We start from the raw sequence: 17643 nt of genomic DNA on the forward strand, positions 1-17643 counted from the left end.
ATTTATAATAAGTGAATGCGACAGCTAACTCATAAAGACTTATTGACTGCATGGAGTCAGAATATTACTGATGACAATTTGAATTGTTGTATTGTGAAAAAATAAACTGGTTTTCAGCTTTTTTAACACAGAACTAAATTATCGTATTAGCCCTATATTTTTAGCGATTGTGTACTTAAAACTATTAGGACACAAGTTTAGATTTTATTTTTATTCTTATTAATTTTATTTAGAAATTATGAGTATTTCCACTGCGAGTTGAACATTACCAAATAGAATAATAATAAATAAATTGTCTTAAAAAAGAAAGCTGACCAAATGCACATTCTTGCTACAAACTGACATACATGATTGTTGGTTCCTTAATTTAGACACATCTTAATGTATTACTTGTAGATTATGAGCATGGCCCGTTTTGTTTTGAGCAAATACTTTTTTTATAACTATAAATTATATGGAATTTATAAGATAAGGTGATTGATTAATGAGATAAATATTAGTATTTGCTTAGGTACCATTTACGCTGTACATAGAAATCTACTTCTTGGATTGAAGGTTCTTAAAGTGTGTGTAAAATACTGTGGACTGACTCAGGTTGTAAGCTATTCTGATAGCTTATCCAGGACTTGGATATTATATTTTAGGATAAGATCTTCGCCACGATATAAAAAATGTCCTTTAAAGAATTCCCCTCTTAGCATGTATGGAAACCAGTGCTCGTCGTCCAGCCACATATTCTTGAAAGGGATATTCTTCAAGTTGTACCATTTTGGTAGCATTTCTAGATTTTTAAATATTTTATATTAAACACAGTATAATGTTATATTCTTAATAAAAGGAAACAAAAACAATAACTAAATAGATTTATTTATTAAAGTAGGGTAAGAGACACAGATGATTATTGTTCCGTCAGAAATATTGGAAAAGAAAATGATAAACCAAGAAAGATTCTTAGGCTATAAACTAGAAAATTGTTTCGTTTTTTGTGTAGTTAAAAGTTTCAGTGCACATTTTAATAAGCAACAGAGCAAATACAGTACTCTTCAAAATTGTGATACCTATGCATATTGTATTGGTATGTGTTTGAATGTATCAACATCATTACATGTAAAAATTTAATTACCTTCAGATTCTATTACACTTCCGTGATATTCGTGGGTTTCAAACACATGCACTTCCAAAAGTGTGGGATCCCCTTCGAATTTAAATTCAAGCAGGCCAACATTCTTCAGTTCTTTCGCAATCAATCCGCACTCCTCTTGCAATTCTCTGTGAGTATTAAATAGCGTTTTAAATTAAATTATTCTCGATTAAGTTATCACGATAAACGTAAAGAAAGAGAAGTGATCTCTTAAGATTGTTTTCATGTTATTCTTAAAATTTTATTTCAATTTAATTGAAGGGATTCTGATTTATGACTAACATTTAATTGTAACTGAATTGTATCTCATAAACTATTGTTAATTGTCACGCTATTATAGTTAAATATACAAAGTTGTTGAACGAAAATCATATTGTTAATTTGAATTATAGATCATCCTACATGTTTAATTACAGAAATACGTAATAAACAGAAAGTAGAGGAAATTCTCACCGCACAGCGCCTTCAGGTATCGTCTCACCGGGTTCAATTTTGCCGCCAAACCCGTTCCACTTTCCTTGTCCGAAACCGCGTTTCTTCATTCCGAGCAATATTTCAGATGCATTTCGCACGAAAACAAGGGAAAAGACTTTCTTAGCGGTCATTTGATCTAGAATCGTTTAAGGCAGATTTAATCTGAAAAAAAAATGATACGTAAATAATGGACCATTTTATCGGGGCTCGAGAACTCGTGACCGACAAGCGGACTCGACAAATACGCGCCAAAACCTCCGAGTTATGACACGTGCTTGGTGCAATTTTCAACAATTCGTCCCTGACTCGACGTTTTTCTCATCAGACATCAAACCAGTCGACTTGAGTATTCAAAGCGTCTGTTAGACTGTAATTTTCCGATTACCATTAAGTAATACCTCGTGAATGCTGTAAAAAGTCCGTGGCAAGCGTAAGAGAGTTGACAGATGACTTATCGTAGACAGGAGGAACGGCTAGACGGAAAGAGCGGCCATCTTGGTTCATAGTTGCTGATTCGTCAGAGTGCTTGTGAATGAACTTGTGATAATTTACCTCTTATGTTGTTTTCTCATCATTTTCATTCTAAGTTCTGTGTAAAATTTTAAGTATCTAACGAGGTAAGCAACGCGGAATATTCAGTTGTTCATTATCAACGATCTGTGTAACAACACCGCCCGTTTGACACGCAATGTTATGACGGGACCTAGAATGTTTCTCTAGTGAGTCCAATGCACTCCCTCGGTGCTCTTTCCAATAGATTTTGGGCCGAGCGTACTCTCGCCTGCGTATACAATATCGTGTGTCTCTACCAAAATATTTTGATAAACATGCTGTACGTTTCCAGAACATAATATATAACCCCACGATGATTATCATCGAATTACTAAACGTTCAGTCTACCTCTGACACCCCCATTGGGTATAACCAAGAAAATTACAAACGTCAAACTAGTTTCTGACATATCCCGTTTTTTTTAGTAGTACTAGTAGTAGTAGTACCACTACTTAGTAAGGATAGTAAACGTCACTAATGCGTACGTACCCAGCATTGAAATTTGTTGAAAACTTTTGTGTGTGTGTGTGTGTGTGTGTGTGTGAGTGCGAGCAAGGAGTGTGTGTATGTACATGTTTAGGAATGTTCGTACAAGGACAAGTGTCTGATCATTCAGAGCATGCCTTCGTCGAAACATTACTTCAACGGTTTACCCAATATTTCTATTACATTATTTTCCAATCGTATTTACGCCGGATACTGAAAAATTTATTACTTTAAATTCCGTGCATCATTTGCTGTTGCCTCCAATATTCTCTAATGTAAAGTTCGTACTTTATTTATTTTTAAACGTTCTTTTGTCACTTCTTTTGCCATCAATTACGTATGATGATGGTTATTTTTTTAAACCACTTCCTTAGTCACACTGTTCCAATGAAATAATGAATCATTGGTGGAAGCTGCCCTAACAAAAATCTTGAGACGGAAATTCTACAAATGTCACTAAGCAACAACAGACCATCGTCAATTAGGCGACGTTTCTTTTAATTACTTGATAAAACACACTATCCCGAAAACAAGATGGAAATGAGACTGTTTTTCGAAAAATGAGTCACTCTGTGAAATTTGTGAGATCATAACATACTGCTTACTTTCAAGCTTATGTTAAGCCCTGTCAACCGAGATAACTGGAATGCTCTGTTATCAATAGTGCTTTTATCCCAACATAGAACGGCGAAATGAATGACATAAAACGAAATGTAAAAAATGTAACAATAATAGGTGCCGTGTGTCTGTACCGTCAGATAATGTCCGCAACTAATTTTTTTACATTATGCTTACAAGGTTGAATTTAGTGACATCAATGTAATGAAATATTGAAACAGAAATCATAGTTTCGCAATTCCACGATGACTATGAATTAGTTTGATTTCCAAAGTACAAGTATATTCGGCGTTACGATAGTTTGCTTGATTTCAGGCAATCCTAAAATTATAAAATAACTATTTTTCCTACAAATGTATCGTCACAGCAACGTTATGAACTTCAACCTGATTTAATTTTTCTTATGTTATCAACGAACTGAAAGTGCTGAATTTTGTCTACTGGGAAATAGTTGAACGTGAAGTAGATCAATATTTCCATGGCCATTCAGCCATATTACGTTTACTTGAGAAGCCTTACTTGAGACTATGTAATTGACTTTACCGCTAGACTGTGTAAAGTTGAATTCAACTGACGTGTTTGGACCGAAAAATAACAATAACAATAGTATTCCATTTATTTTTGGCCTTAGATCCAGAGTCGCTTGTTTTTTCAAATTACTTTTATTCACGTGATAGCAATGACCAATATATTTGGCATTCAAAGCATGCAGAACAAAGCAAACTTGTATTTTTCCTCAGTACAAGTGACGCGCAACTCTTTATTTACACTTCATGTTCTTCAATTATGCCTTGGATGTTAAAAAAAATCAGCAATTGATTGCATTCGTATGCTAAAATGATATATTTTTTTCTTCAATTGAATTATTCCACAGACCTGTTTACATTATTTTTGGAATTCACTGGTACTTTTCTAGTTCAAACAGAGCTGTGATGCAGTGTAGAAATTGAATAGTCAATTTTAAATCTTTAACACGAACACTCACGTAATGTTTATTAGTATATTTACTAGATTTGCTTGTATGGGTTCTCAGGATTTTATCTAACAGAAAGTAGTCCACTTCTCTCAAGTTCATACTGTTGCAATATTTCTGCACCAACTGCTTCACTGTCTTTGATGCTAAAATCGTAACTTTCAAGAGCTTATGCTACTTTGGAATAACAGTAACTCACTCGTTGACCAACATCAGCTTAATTTGTGGATCGTGATACGTTGTCAGTTGAACTCTTCGTTAGCCTCTGTCTACTGTAAATCTAAATCCATGTATGATACTCTAAATTGTGTGAATGTACAATTCAACAAAATAACAATACAGCATCTTACGTAAATTTCATTACAATTCTGAGAATTAAGGAAGAAGTTCCTTCTCGGTATATTACAATACTTGTCCGATAGTGATATTCGGCGTTGTTGAGACTAAATTCCATATTCAAAGTCATACTTTTGCCCAAGAGTGTACGTATACCAAGTGCGTCATGAGATAAGTCTTTCATTGTTTATCGAGTGTGATGAAAAATCTTCAATACAACAGACTGACGTAGAGGTCTTCAATTATTTATACGTTTTAATCAATGAAGAAATATAGCATGCAGACTTGTATTTAAAGATCGACGAAGATGATTAAGTAATCAAGATATTTGAACTCGCCTAATTAATTGTAGCATTGCATTCAATCAACAAAGGATAAAAGCAAATCAATAAATGGAAAGAAGTACGTCGTTTTTTTAAACAACGATGGAGTTACACAAGAAGGATTCTAATGCTCGACTTGCCTCAGTGATGTTACATTTTGTGATTATATTACTGCGGCACCTACTCCTAAACCTTATTTTAATTCTTTGTCTTAGGAGTCTATCTAGATCTCTGAACCTGATAATATACACTTTCTGATAATAAGTGATAGGAGAATCCAGACTTGTGAATCAACCATTGTCAGTACTAATTTCTAATTACTTGCAGCTGTGCGGGGACATTTAGTAAGAGTGAGACGCGAAAATAAGAACTTACCAAAGTAAGTAAATCTTTATTTATAGTTTTTAAATCTTCGCCCAATCGACAGTAACACAAAAATTTATCACAGAATTTTCATGCATTCAGTTAACATTGTACAAATTATCCGTCTGCTTTTTGGCCGTTTGATATGAAGTTATATTTTAAGCCTGAATTAAACGTGCGCCTGCCATTCGTTCTTCCATGTATTGCCTTTGAATACACTTTTCGAAATACGTAATTAGCAAAATGCCACCAGGCTCTGAGTAATAAAGCTGTATAATTGAATAATAAACTATTCAATTTCAATTGTGACTGTTTATGAAAACTATTTTTATTATTTAAAAATCACATACTTCTGACTTAAATTACTCTTTGTATGGTTTTACAATTACCTCAGATTAGAAAGTATCAGACGCTATTGCCATCTTACCTACCTTGTACCTCTTATCTCTTATAATTTTATTTGAGTGTTTGCATTTTTCGCTTCAGACTTCGAAATAAAGCGACAGTCAAACCTGGTATTTTTAACATCACGATTTCATAGAATTATATAGTTTCTGTTGGTATTATAACATGATATTCTTGTGTTCCATGTCAATTTAGTTTGACAGCTCTCTACAATTATAACAGGAGAGAGGAGTAAATACTGTTCGTATGCGCAACCAGACAAAAAATTTTACAAAAAGACTTTTCTATGTAGAAATATGAGATTTCTTCATCAGATCTGTAAATAAATTATTCTAGTTTTATTTGTTAGTTATGTGAGTCAGTAAGTCTCTTTATGTCTTAACAAGACCTTCGCCAACAGGAGTAGGTCAGGGACAATTTATTAAACTTTTGCATGGTACATATGAATGTTGAATGTTTGGCACGAATTGACAATATATTTCTGTTATAAATTAAAGACACTTGGAGAAAAGCAAATCAGCGCAACGAACTGTAAGCTCATGAATTTTTAGGATCTATAAATAAAAGAAGTATGCTCTGCTTTTACAAATTTCGTAATTTGAAATTAATATTCAGTGAACTGGAAATTTTGTTTGCAACGTGAATATTTGCTCGTAATTAGTAATTAATACAAGCTGTTCTCATACTCCAAACTCACGATATCTAGAGATTCGAATAACATTTGATAATTTCGTCATTGGAGTAATAATTCACAATCAAGTGTGCTGTGCCTCTGACAATATTTACTCAGCTCGTTATAACAGTGCTGTTATTCGCACTCGTTGGCAGAACGTTTGGGGTCACTCAGTTGCTAAGTATACTTCTAAAGAAGAACATCCATGTGTCTACCTGCTCTTACGAGGCACAGCTTTCTTTTATTTGAAACACATTAGAGTTTTAAGTAATTTATTGATAAAAAATTATACATTCGTTGAATTTCACTAATTTGAATAATGAATATTGCGTGTATGAATAACATAATCCCTACCCGAAGAATGGGTTTTCATGACCGATCTGATCGTGAGACTGGGAAGCTCGAATATTCGCCTATGGTAGGAAAAGTGTGTGAATAATTTCTTTCACATTTATTATAATATAAATTTTCCTCATTTTCAATTTCTGAGAATACAAATGGCTTCAGTCCAATTTGTCTCATCGTCATGTTTTGGGTTGTTTTGAAACTCGAGAATAATTTTTATTTCAACCATGATAACATCTAAGCGCTATGCTACTGATTATTCAAATGTAGTACTCGAACAAGGTCAAATACACTGTGAATGATGGGTCTTACATATTACAAAAAGCATTATTTAATTGTGCAACTATCGTCATCCTGTACCAGTTGGCCTTGTATTTATATCGAGGAGAGTAATTTCTTTATTAAAAGATTTAATATCATAAACATATGTGTTTGACCAGAAGTTATGTTCTATTTTTCATAAAAGCAAAACAAACGCAGAACTTGAGTATCTTTTGTTCCGTAATTAGCCCTACCTTGTCTCACCTCTTATCACCTATCAAATACGTATCATATATTTTAAGAAAAAAAAAGAAAAAAACAACACATAGCTAATATTTGCGAAACATTTTAGATGCGAAGACAAGGCCAAGATGTGATGCAGGTAAACCTGGCAGGTATCCGACGGGACATCAAAAATCTTGCTCATAACTATAGTGACGCGCAGGTAATCAGAATTCAATTATTTGAATACTTTTATTTTGAAGCTTATCAGATACTACACATTTTAGATGATATTCCGTATTCAGAAATGCTGAAAGGAAAAACATGGTAATAATGGATGTTTCGCTTTGATATCTTACAGAAAGCAGTGCGCAAGGCCACAAGCAATGATCCATGGGGTCCTAGCAGTACACTGATGGCAGAAATAGCTGATCTGACTTACAACGTTGTAGCATTTACAGAAATAATGCAAATGCTCTGGAAACGACTTAATGATCATGGAAAGAATTGGAGGCACGTTTACAAAGCATTAGTTCTTCTGGAATATTTAATTAAAACTGGCACAGAAAAAGTGGCTCATCAATGCAGGGAAAACATCTTTTCTATCCAGACTCTAAAAGGTGAGCTCTTCTTCAATTATGGATCAGAGCAGAAAAAAAAATCGATAAATAATAAACAACCTCATATGTGCTTTGACTGTCTGATAGAAAAACTAAGACCATTTTAACTATTAATTACTTTAATTACTTACAGATTTTCAATACATGGAGGGACCTAAGGATCAAGGAATTAATGTAAGGGAGAAAGCTAAACAGCTAGTAGCATTATTGAAAGACGATGAACGGTTGAGAAACGAAAGAGCACGCGCATTGAAAGCAAAGGAAAGATTTGCACAATCTCTGAGTGGTTTCGGCAGCGATGGATTAGATACGATGTCTCCGATGAGTAGCGATGTAAGCTTAGAAATCAATCATTAGGTATATATCTACAATTAATTATTTCTATTTCATTTCGTTGTTATATCTTTCATAAAATTTCAGTTTCAAGACTGGGAGCCATGTCAACTTTCAGAATCAGCATCCAAACGTAAGTTTTAATTTGGCTGTATCATTTTGCTTCATGAAAATTTGAAAAATTGGAATTTAATTATATCAAGTTTGTTCATTTTCAATAAATATAATTTTTTCTTTTAATTATTCAGCTGAGCTGGAAGCGGCGAGACCACAAACCGTTGGCGAAGAAGAACTCCAATTACAACTTGCTCTTGCAATGTCTCGGGAAGAGGCTGAACAAGAAGAGCAGAGACGGCGTAGTGATGATGTCAGATTACAGTTGGCTTTGAGTCAGAGTCAGCAAGATTTCAAGTTAGTGTAAATGAGTGAAATCAGCTCACAATTATTTTATTAGTCATTTGAAAAGAGGTATCAGCAAAAACAGGTTGTAGTTAAAAAAAACTGTGACTCTGTAATTTCCTTGGGAAAACTGTTTGATGAAAGCTTGCAATCTTTCTTTCAGATCACCTCCGTCTGATAAGCAAAGTCACGTACTCGACTTACTCGATGTAAACTTAGGAGAGGCAAGTGGCTCATCTGCTCAGGTTGATCCTTGGGGTGTTCCTACAGCAGCACCTCCACCGAGACCTCAGGTAAGGAAATAATTATTAGACACTAATAAGTTGTAAATTGAATATGTCGCATTCATCCAATAAAAATATTGCACCATTTGCATGCTGCACGTTAGTCATTGGACATATCTCATTTTTACCGCATGGAGGTATGTTGATAGCTGATTGACCAATCATTCAGCCCTATAATTTTAATTGTGAGAAATTATTCAAGGATAAAATGATCTCTTATGCGAGCTCACGTCTCTAAATTTGCGTAAAAGAGGAGATACAGGATTCTAATAATCAAGGATTTAAAAAAAACATCTGTTTTATTTCTGTAAAGCTCATCTACAAGTAGCTGATTTTTTTCTGTGCATGGAAAGGAAATTTTAAATCAATTTTAATGTTAACTAAATACAGGTGTGTTTCTAATTTCTTAGCCACATACTGATCCATGGTGTGTACCGACAAGTAGCGCTTCACCTCCAGTGGATCCGTGGGCTCCAGTTCCTCCACAAAGACCGAGTAAGTAATTTAAGATAAGCAATTCCACGTTCCTACTTGAAATACTGATTTCTATTATTACATGTATATGATTTTTTTTTTGCATGGTCTTAAATCATAATTAAATTTCGGTGACAGCGTCGTCAGGTAAATAATCAAATGATATTCTTGATATTACCTCATGCCATTTTTTCATAATATGTAACTAAGTACTGATTCATAATCCATATACGTGTGGTACTTTGCTTACGTGACTGAAAAATCTTAGTAACATTGAATGGTGACATTGCGCTAATGAATCACTACATCCATGGCCTTTCATATCTTCATTTCGTCACGTGTTTAAAATTTTGAGAGATCTCCTCTATTAACAGCTTACTGTGTTTGTTTAATATTTTAGTCTTCTCTATTTTATATTGCACACAACATTTCTTAATTTTTAGCTGCTGCAGTGGATCCTTGGCGAGCTCCAGTGGTGTCACCAGCAACAGTTGCTCCTCGTCCTGCGGATCCATGGGCTCCATCGCCCGGAGCCGAAGGCTCAGCCCTTGCTTCTCCGTCACCGTCTTTTAATAATCCTACCCTTACTCAGAATATTGGATTTACAGCTCAGTCTCCCCAAAATATCGGTTTCAATCTGCCTACGTCAAATATTGGATTTAGCAGTCAGACTAATGGTTTCAATGGTAGTGGAAGCGGATTTAACGAATTTAGTGCTCAAAACCAACAAAACCCTGTGGCCGGCCCGCTTGGAGATTTGGATGAATTTGACGTTATCAGTAACAGAGACAAGCTGAGAAATAGTCCGCAACCTAATAACGGAGTCAACAATAACAGTGAGCATTTAAAAAAAAAATTACATATCCTGTGAAATTCTTTGTAAAACTTCACAGATATTGTATATTTATTTTACAAATTTAATAGTGCTAGGAACTGCGATGTCGCCAGATCCGTTTGACCTCGGAGGCCTTAGTGATAATCTTTCTGCAAGTACGGGAGCTGTTAAGAAAACTCCTCAATCATTCCTTGGCGAAAATTCGGCACTTGTTAATTTGGACAACCTTGTTAGTGCCACTGCGGTTAAACCACCTGCTCCGGCACCTACAGGTTAGTAAAAATTTGTTTTTAATGACGTGCTGGTTTTTGATATCAATTTAAAAGCAACAAAATTGATTTACTATCTTACCTTTATCTTTACTACCAGTCGAAAAGTTATGATAATCAAGTAAATTTAATTATTCTGAATAAAATTACGTATCTTTTAGGTGAAAAAAAATTACGATCAATTTTTGAGTAAAATATGTAAATATTCAAAATCTATACTACGCAGAAATTAAATATCACAAAATATAAACAATATGAAATCACGGGGAGACCTATATTCCTTTATAAGTTTTTCACGCTTGTCAGCAATACTATTTTTATCAACTTACATGTAACACTTGTCATACAGCATTTCATTGGAAGTAACTTTGTGAGTATATTGGTTCAATTTAATGCATGATGAACGATGCATGGAAAAGGTTTTGTATTACACATAATCGTTGATTATTCGAAAACGAATGTTGAATTCCTGTCGCTAAATGTAAATCAATTTCGTTTGTACAACTTTGCGGACATAAGCGATTTCACATATAACTTTATTGATTCAAGTGTTGAGACGAAAATTTTCCTTCCAGTTTCTTATCTCTGACTTATAGTCAAATTGCATACGCAGTAGTTGTTGTTCTTTAACGTACTTAGCATCCTGTTGTTCTAGAAGTGGAATTTTTATTCAAAGTCCACAAGCTTGTTAATGGGCATATGCCATATTTGTAAGCTACCCAATATGTTTTTGCACCTATGGATACAGTGCAATGAGTTGATTAATTAGTTTGTAACGTTTAGTTTTTTTTTTTAGAAATTTAAAACAAGTTTGTACATTTGTGTAATATTGTCGGAATTTCGATACATTTTACAGTGACGGTACCGTATTTGGCAAATCCATTTGCTGCAGCGACACCACCACCTCGTCCAACAATTAATCAAATCCGACAGGATCCCTGGTCAGGCACTGCAGCAAATCCATTTCTTTCGTAGCGCAACTGAGAATCTAATGATTATGAACCAATGATCGAACACATCGTATTCTAAAAAATAGTTGAGAATATTATTAGGAGCTTGGTTATAGACAAGTTTTAATATGAGGTATGGTATGGATTTATATATTGTATGATAGGTCAGAACGAACTGAATTTACTTCGTCAAGCATAAAATTTCGGGCGCAACGTTATTCAAATTTTCTCAAATCATATACTGTTATGTATTGACATAATTTGATCGTGAAAAGACAGGTTACTATTATTATAACCTGGTATTACTGTTCGAATTGGTATAACATGACTGATTGTTTTTGATTTATACTCAATAAACTCATTTGATAACTTTATTCAGTATTCATAATCAGTCGCGATATTCGTCAATTCAGTAATATTTTGTAGTAATGAAGGATGTCAATTGCATCTAGCGAGTAGTGTTATAATAAGAAGATTACCTTATAAAATAACACTATTGAATCATTTTAGGCGTGGAACAAGGAGACGAATTTGGAAAACGTAATGCCAAGTTTATATGCTTTTACAATATTATGGTACAGATATGGGAGAGATGATTGATATTTTAATACACGTGATCAAGTCTGCATCGTGTCAATTGTAGTTCAGAAGGAGGTGTTTTTTTTTTCGATGTTATTCATTTTATCCCAAACCTCGGTGAAATTATCACTGTTGAAGAATCAATTTTTTTTATTATAAATACTTCTGGTTTGAACCGTTGTTACGGATCGAAAAAATAATGAACATTTGTTTTTCTTCATTCTCAGAATTGTTACGCATATGATAATTGTAACTTTTTTTTCTATTGGTGTTTGGTATACATGGGTGTAATTAATACCATGCAGATTTGAAACTGAAGAATTTTTTAGCAAATGACTTGATATAAGTTAGCAAATATAAGATAAAAAAAAAATCGACTCTCCAGAGCAATGACTTATCTTCAATTTTGAAATATAAATTGGGAAGCCCAGGTATATAATGTTACGAAATGATTTAATGTAGTAACGGGTTGTAGAATTGAACTGAAATATTTATTTTACAAACAGTCTGAGGTTTATGCATAAGTACGTGTGTGTGTATATATATTTATTTATATACATATATACACACACACACACATCCATACATACATATACACATATTAGGGTGATCCTTATTTAGGGCTTCGACAAATTTTTTGTCATTCATCCGTCAAATATACACCTATATATATACATATATGCATTTGCTTTTTTGGGAATAAAATGAGTATTTACCTACTTCTTTGCAATTTGTTCATAAGGATTTATTAATTGAATGAGAAAAATGTTTAGGAGAATATATTGCAAAGTGTGGTATGTAAAAATATCCAACTGAACTAACATAATAGGGTCATATAATCTGTCCTGTCCTGACAAAATTTTATCGGTTTGTGAAAGCCCAAGTTCAGCGGTTAGACACACATTTGTCAATTGTACTGTAGTCTTTAAGAACTTCGGTAATTTTTACAATTCAATTCATATCTAAAAGTAAGTAGCCTTGTAATCGAAGAACGAATAAAGAAGATTATTCATTTGTCCATCTTTGGATTTACTATTGAACTTGGCCTACTTTCACAAACATAAAACAAATAATAACGAAAAAAATTAAAAATATATAAGTAATAATATGAAGGAAAACAATACAATACAAAGTAAATCTAACTAATTTATTTCTCATTTATGAGATTCACAATTTTACCTCGACATGTAGGAAAAAAAGAATGAAAACTGTAAATATGTTATTGCGTGTTAATCTCTCAAAACCTTGTTTGTATAATTATTTAAGGTAAAATATGATTTAATGCATTGTCATTTTGCTTTGTAGAATCGGTGTTTTTGCAAAAGAATCGATGTCTGTGAACTATAGATGGTGTATCATTTTTTGGTTATATTCTTTAAAACGCATGAAACTTGAACAGTATTTATTGTGTTGAATGTTTTTAATGTGAAGTGACCAGGATATGTGTTATTTTGCATTTAATAATTGAAAATGTGTATTATACCTATACGAATTGAATTTAAATTTGTTCTACGCTTTGAATTTAAATTGAATTTAAATTTGTTCTACGCTTTATTTATAACAGAATACTTTTTTGTTAGAATCTTTTACAAAAACATCGCTTGTATATTTCATAAAATTGAATACAAAGATAACCCTTGAAATACCAGTCTCCAGATTTGAATTCTCAAATCTACACATTGTAAACTACATGTATATCGTTCACCTGTAATCTTTGAAATTGGGTGAGCTTAATACTACTACTCGATCAATCAATTGGTGCAGGTATAATAATCTGTTTTGGTTGCTATTTTATATTTAAGATTAACTAAATAATAATAATTATACGATTGTACATTTTATTGGTGAGTTTTGCTAGTGATGAAAATTGTTGTTCACATAAAAATGAAGCTGTCGTTGAAGGAAAGACGGGTGTGAAAGTATTTATATAATCTAAGCATCGGACGCATTGCAAATGAGCGTATCGAAAATTTTTTGATGCGAATTTGAATAGTTTTCTATGAGATACCATTACGATAAAATGCATTCGCCTATTACCAATTTTTTCTCTAACAACGCTAATCCTCGTATAATTTAGTAAAATTGCAGATTAAATCACTTGTGCTACAAAAATTCCAGTTAATTTAGTAGTTCCGTAGCACTGTCAACTATTTAGGGAATATAAAGAAATGGACGACCAATCAATTACGAATCAAAAATGTAGCTGTGCCAAGGTTTCATTATATGTATCCTGATCAATAAAATTTTCAAATTCAACGTGCAATATAAGATATTGGTACATGTACTGTAAGGTATGGGAAGTGTTTCAAGAAGATTGATTTAAATGTCAATGTACATTTTCACTGTGTGAATTCATTTTTATGTGGATAAGAGAAGCATATTTTCATTAGCTTGTTTGGGTTGATGATCAAAGTGCAGTGCGATGGAATTATTAATGAAAATGGATATTGGAAATGAAATTTGAATATTACCTATAAAATATTTTAGTAGACTATATTATATGAGTATAACTATTATTATATTTATTATTATTATGATTATTAATATTAATATTATCACTATCACTACCATTACCATTAAATAAACGAAAAAAATCGCGTTAAGTTTTTAATTTTACTTTTGTTTTCCTAGCTATATAATTTTTCTATTACTTCTTATCATTGCTCTGAGTTTATTATTATTCAAGGTGATTTGATATTAGTCAGGTGAAAAAACAATATTGACGTACTCTCAAAGAAGAGCTCTACGCTTTGTTTCATCTTGTCACTAAAGAGTCGTATCAAAGATTTCAGTCAAGCGATCGTTGGAAGTGCTTGAACCATTAGGACGAGATATATTCACATCTGGATTCAAAAAATTGTACAAGATGCAAATTTTTCAAAAATAGCACATCCCTTACATTTTTCCGTGTTTTGGACTGAATATTCTTACACAGAACCAGAAAAATAATCCGATTAATTTTTGGTTTTGGGATGTTCGGTGCAAATTGTTTGATGGCAAATTAAAAAAAGTAGAACACATTTATTTTAACCGTCTTACATCAAGCTCTCTCCTAAAATGTTCATTTCATTGAGGTACTTTAAATGCCGAGAACATGAGAAGCTTACTTGGTCAATAGGGGCTGTCAATCAAACAAGTGATCAGGCAAACCACATTGGAGCAACGTCAATGTCGTTATCGAAGTAAGATTTTGATAGTTTAATATCAGTAAAGTAAGAGAATCAAAATGTTCAGTAACGAAAACGAGGTTCTTATACTATGCCTTCGAAATCTTATTCCTATGTCAGTTCATTGCTTCAATATGATTCGTTTGATCACTCATCTGGTTTACTGTAAAGCAGTAATTCAACTGGGCTCAATCTATCATTGGAGCTTGCAGCAATTCAACCTGTATAGGTAAAGATTTGAGTGTAAAAATGCAAATAATAATTGTAGTGTTTCATATTTGATGTTTACATCAAATATGAACTACCGATGAAGTTTAATTCACTAAAAATATATCATAAATTTAAATACGAACACAGTGTTTACTATACGTCCGAATATGCAAATCATACAGTGGAAGGTGTTTCATCATACTGCCCAACGTTCATTGTAGATTCGAAGACTAAACGGACGATTCTGAATAATGAAAAAAAAAAAAAAAACTACGAATCATTGGTTGAAAATGCAATAAAGTAAATTAATCACGGTTTACCAATTCCTAAAGCTAACCACTACTATGTTGTTTAAGTGTATATTTGGATTTTTGTATGTACAGATAGCTAAGGGTATTCTGTGCGTTACAATCTAATTTAACTTTAATTTAGTAAGCGGCGCGTCATTTATGAATGTACTGTTTTGATAAAACCGTTTTGAAATACTTTTATAACACCCAGTGAACTGTGTAACGGTCGAAAATAGATTTTCTCTCGTGATTTGATTGGAATTAATCATTTAATTATTAGCAATGTCGGATTCACAGACGCTTGTTTGTATTTTCTGTAAGTAAAGTTAAGTTTATTTGGAGTCTATCAATAACATAACTTCAGATCGCTTGTAGGAATGATTCTAAATATAATTAAACAAAAACAGACTTGAACAGATAGCTTATGTATATTTTTTCATCCAAATTGATAGTCGTCGAATTGATGTTGTAAAAATGTTTCGTCTAGTATAAATTAAAATATTCAGTGAAGTTACTCAGACTTAAAAAAATGTAGAGATAAGTTTGCGGATTCCATTTTAGAAATGAACAATATTTTCTTTATCAGGTTCTTCAACCGGAAACAATTATAAATCTGATGAAAAGTAATTTATTAAGTTATACTTGTACGATACAATACAATTCTACATTTGTGAAAAAGAAAATGTAATAATTTATACTTAACAATATGAATAGGGGATCCCACAAGAACTTGCCTTAAAGTTAATAAATGCTTTATACATGTATATTATAAATAGTTCTATAATTATAATCCGTTCCTAGTTAATATGTATCTATAATATAATTTGATTAATAATTGCGAATACCAAATACCTTCCTCTGAATTTTATCAGCGAATACTTTTGGCATTTAAAAATATGAAAGATAATTTTAAAGCGATGCCTCTGTTGACGAACTTATAGTTACAGGTGGTAAAAAATATGCACGAACTTGACCATGAAGCTGCGCAATCTCAGGATCATCGCGTTCGAGGGTCCTAATGAATTGCGCAAATTGTACGGTACCTGTAACAAAAGCTGAGCTTATTACTGAACGAAACACTTCAAAATTAATATGTTTCTTTGATTGGTTCGGACTGCGTAGGGTAAGAGGTACTTATACCTGACCTTCTCTTCCTTCGGGGAAACCGTAATTTTTAATAACATCCATTTGAATTTGCGTGACAATTGGAAAAACAAACTGCATCATCTTCAGCATTTCGTTCCCAGAATTTTCTTTAGCTTCGGTTATTTTTTGTACATTGTCTGGTGAATTCAACGCCGCAAGAATATCTGTTAAAGCAGCTAAATAACGTAAAGAAATTAGGATTCACAAATTTTCATGACTAAATATTCGATAATTTCTACTTGTTTCTGAGAACTAAAATTTGGCTATTTTACATATTTCATAGGTTATATGTTCGACCCAATGTGTATTACATTACATTGTATAAAAATTAATACCTTTTGCTGTTTCAGAGGTAAACTGTGTAAGCGATGCCATATAGAATTATTTATAACCAATTTGTACGTTGTTAAAGGAATTATTGAAAGGTGAGTTCTCTGGTCACCGGGCTTGGATAATGGGATTGACAGTAACTTGGTCGTCGATGAGGCGCCAAATTTCAAACTGCCAACTCTAAAAAAGTAAATTACATTACTTCATTATAAGTACGCACTATATTCTTTGTTTCGATTAAATTTTATGGCGGTATATTGTTGATGAAATCGTGTACAAAAATTGGCAAAGTCGAAAAAATATTTCAGCGGTTTCACAGAGATGCCGCTCCGTTATGACTCATCGCATTAAAATGATTAGCCAATGAAATAGTTTCGATCGAGTTACCGTTGTAGGTATTTATCTGGTTATCTATTCCAGTAACAGGCCTGTTTTTGTTGACACATGAAATTCAAGAGAATTATAGGTATGAAGGTAAGAAAACTTTTATTAACTTTATGATAATAACAAGACATTATATTTGAACTGGGCGCCGGATCGAGATTGCTGACACAGGCATTTGTGTTGCCAGTTTCTCCCACGCTT

General features: G+C 32.9%; 3 protein-coding genes across 11 annotated transcripts; 1 reads left to right on the top strand and 2 right to left on the bottom strand.

Annotated features, from left to right (window-relative positions):
- Positions 1 to 493: 493 nt before the first annotated feature.
- On the bottom strand, positions 494 to 2142 carry LOC124305694 (oxidized purine nucleoside triphosphate hydrolase-like). 2 transcript variants are annotated; one of them, XM_046765352.1, is made up of 4 exons: positions 2014 to 2142; positions 1595 to 1777; positions 1124 to 1269; positions 494 to 781 (listed from the first exon to the last, which is right to left on the bottom strand). In XM_046765352.1, exons 2-4 carry the CDS (start codon positions 1744 to 1746, stop codon positions 603 to 605), a joined length of 477 nt encoding a protein of 158 aa, XP_046621308.1. In that variant the 5' UTR covers positions 1747 to 1777; positions 2014 to 2142; the 3' UTR covers positions 494 to 602. The 2 variants fall into 2 exon arrangements, with proteins under 2 accessions (XP_046621308.1, XP_046621307.1); XM_046765351.1 differs by having other exon boundaries at positions 1595 to 1751; positions 2014 to 2119.
- On the top strand, positions 2094 to 12933 carry LOC124305690 (epsin-2). 7 transcript variants are annotated; one of them, XM_046765344.1, is made up of 14 exons: positions 2094 to 2232; positions 5231 to 5282; positions 7303 to 7395; positions 7534 to 7792; positions 7926 to 8125; positions 8213 to 8258; positions 8374 to 8536; positions 8688 to 8817; positions 8913 to 8945; positions 9219 to 9303; positions 9421 to 9429; positions 9726 to 10118; positions 10207 to 10389; positions 11243 to 12933. In XM_046765344.1, the coding sequence occupies exons 3-14, from the start codon at positions 7303 to 7305 to the stop codon at positions 11359 to 11361; spliced, it is 1713 nt and encodes a 570-aa protein (XP_046621300.1). In that variant the 5' UTR covers positions 2094 to 2232; positions 5231 to 5282; the 3' UTR covers positions 11362 to 12933. The 7 variants fall into 7 exon arrangements, with proteins under 7 accessions (XP_046621300.1, XP_046621299.1, XP_046621293.1 ...); XM_046765343.1 differs by lacking the exons at positions 2094 to 2232; positions 5231 to 5282 and adding exons at positions 6372 to 6771; positions 10736 to 10756; XM_046765337.1 differs by lacking the exons at positions 2094 to 2232; positions 5231 to 5282 and adding an exon at positions 6388 to 6771.
- A 3093-nt stretch (positions 12934 to 16026) lies between these two features.
- LOC124305695 (protein C10) lies at positions 16027 to 17570 on the bottom strand. 2 transcript variants are annotated; one of them, XM_046765354.1, is made up of 4 exons: positions 17446 to 17570; positions 17064 to 17238; positions 16728 to 16904; positions 16027 to 16625 (listed from the first exon to the last, which is right to left on the bottom strand). In XM_046765354.1, exons 2-4 carry the CDS (start codon positions 17101 to 17103, stop codon positions 16492 to 16494), a joined length of 351 nt encoding a protein of 116 aa, XP_046621310.1. In that variant the 5' UTR covers positions 17104 to 17238; positions 17446 to 17570; the 3' UTR covers positions 16027 to 16491. The 2 variants fall into 2 exon arrangements, with proteins under 2 accessions (XP_046621310.1, XP_046621311.1); XM_046765355.1 differs by lacking the exon at positions 17446 to 17570 and having other exon boundaries at positions 16488 to 16625; positions 16723 to 16904; positions 17064 to 17397.
- Positions 17571 to 17643: the final 73 nt, after the last annotated feature.

This window comes from Neodiprion virginianus, chromosome 5 (genome assembly GCF_021901495.1).
Source record: "Neodiprion virginianus isolate iyNeoVirg1 chromosome 5, iyNeoVirg1.1, whole genome shotgun sequence".
NCBI classification, from domain to species: domain Eukaryota; kingdom Metazoa; phylum Arthropoda; class Insecta; order Hymenoptera; family Diprionidae; genus Neodiprion; species Neodiprion virginianus.

Coding starts and splice junctions, on each gene's coding strand:
- LOC124305694 (XM_046765351.1), bottom strand. CDS start 2,119: ATGAACCAAGATGGCCGCTCTTTCCGTCTAGCCGTTCCTCCTGTCTAC. Junction 1,752..2,013: donor CTTTTTACAGCATTCACGAG/GTATTACTTAAT, acceptor AAACGATTCTAG/ATCAAATGACCGCTAAGAAA. Junction 782..1,123: donor AAGTGTAATAGAATCTGAAG/GTAATTAAATTT, acceptor TTAAAAATCTAG/AAATGCTACCAAAATGGTAC.
- LOC124305690 (XM_046765337.1), top strand. CDS start 6,664: ATGAATATTGCGTGTATGAATAACATAATCCCTACCCGAAGAATGGGT. Junction 6,772..7,302: donor ATTCGCCTATGGTAGGAAAA/GTGTGTGAATAA, acceptor GAAACATTTTAG/ATGCGAAGACAAGGCCAAGA. Junction 8,946..9,218: donor CTCATTTTTACCGCATGGAG/GTATGTTGATAG, acceptor CTAATTTCTTAG/CCACATACTGATCCATGGTG.
- LOC124305695 (XM_046765354.1), bottom strand. CDS start 17,103: ATGGCATCGCTTACACAGTTTACCTCTGAAACAGCAAAAG. Junction 16,905..17,063: donor TACCTCTGAAACAGCAAAAG/GTATTAATTTTT, acceptor TACGTTATTTAG/CTGCTTTAACAGATATTCTT. Junction 16,626..16,727: donor TTTCCCCGAAGGAAGAGAAG/GTCAGGTATAAG, acceptor CTTTTGTTACAG/GTACCGTACAATTTGCGCAA.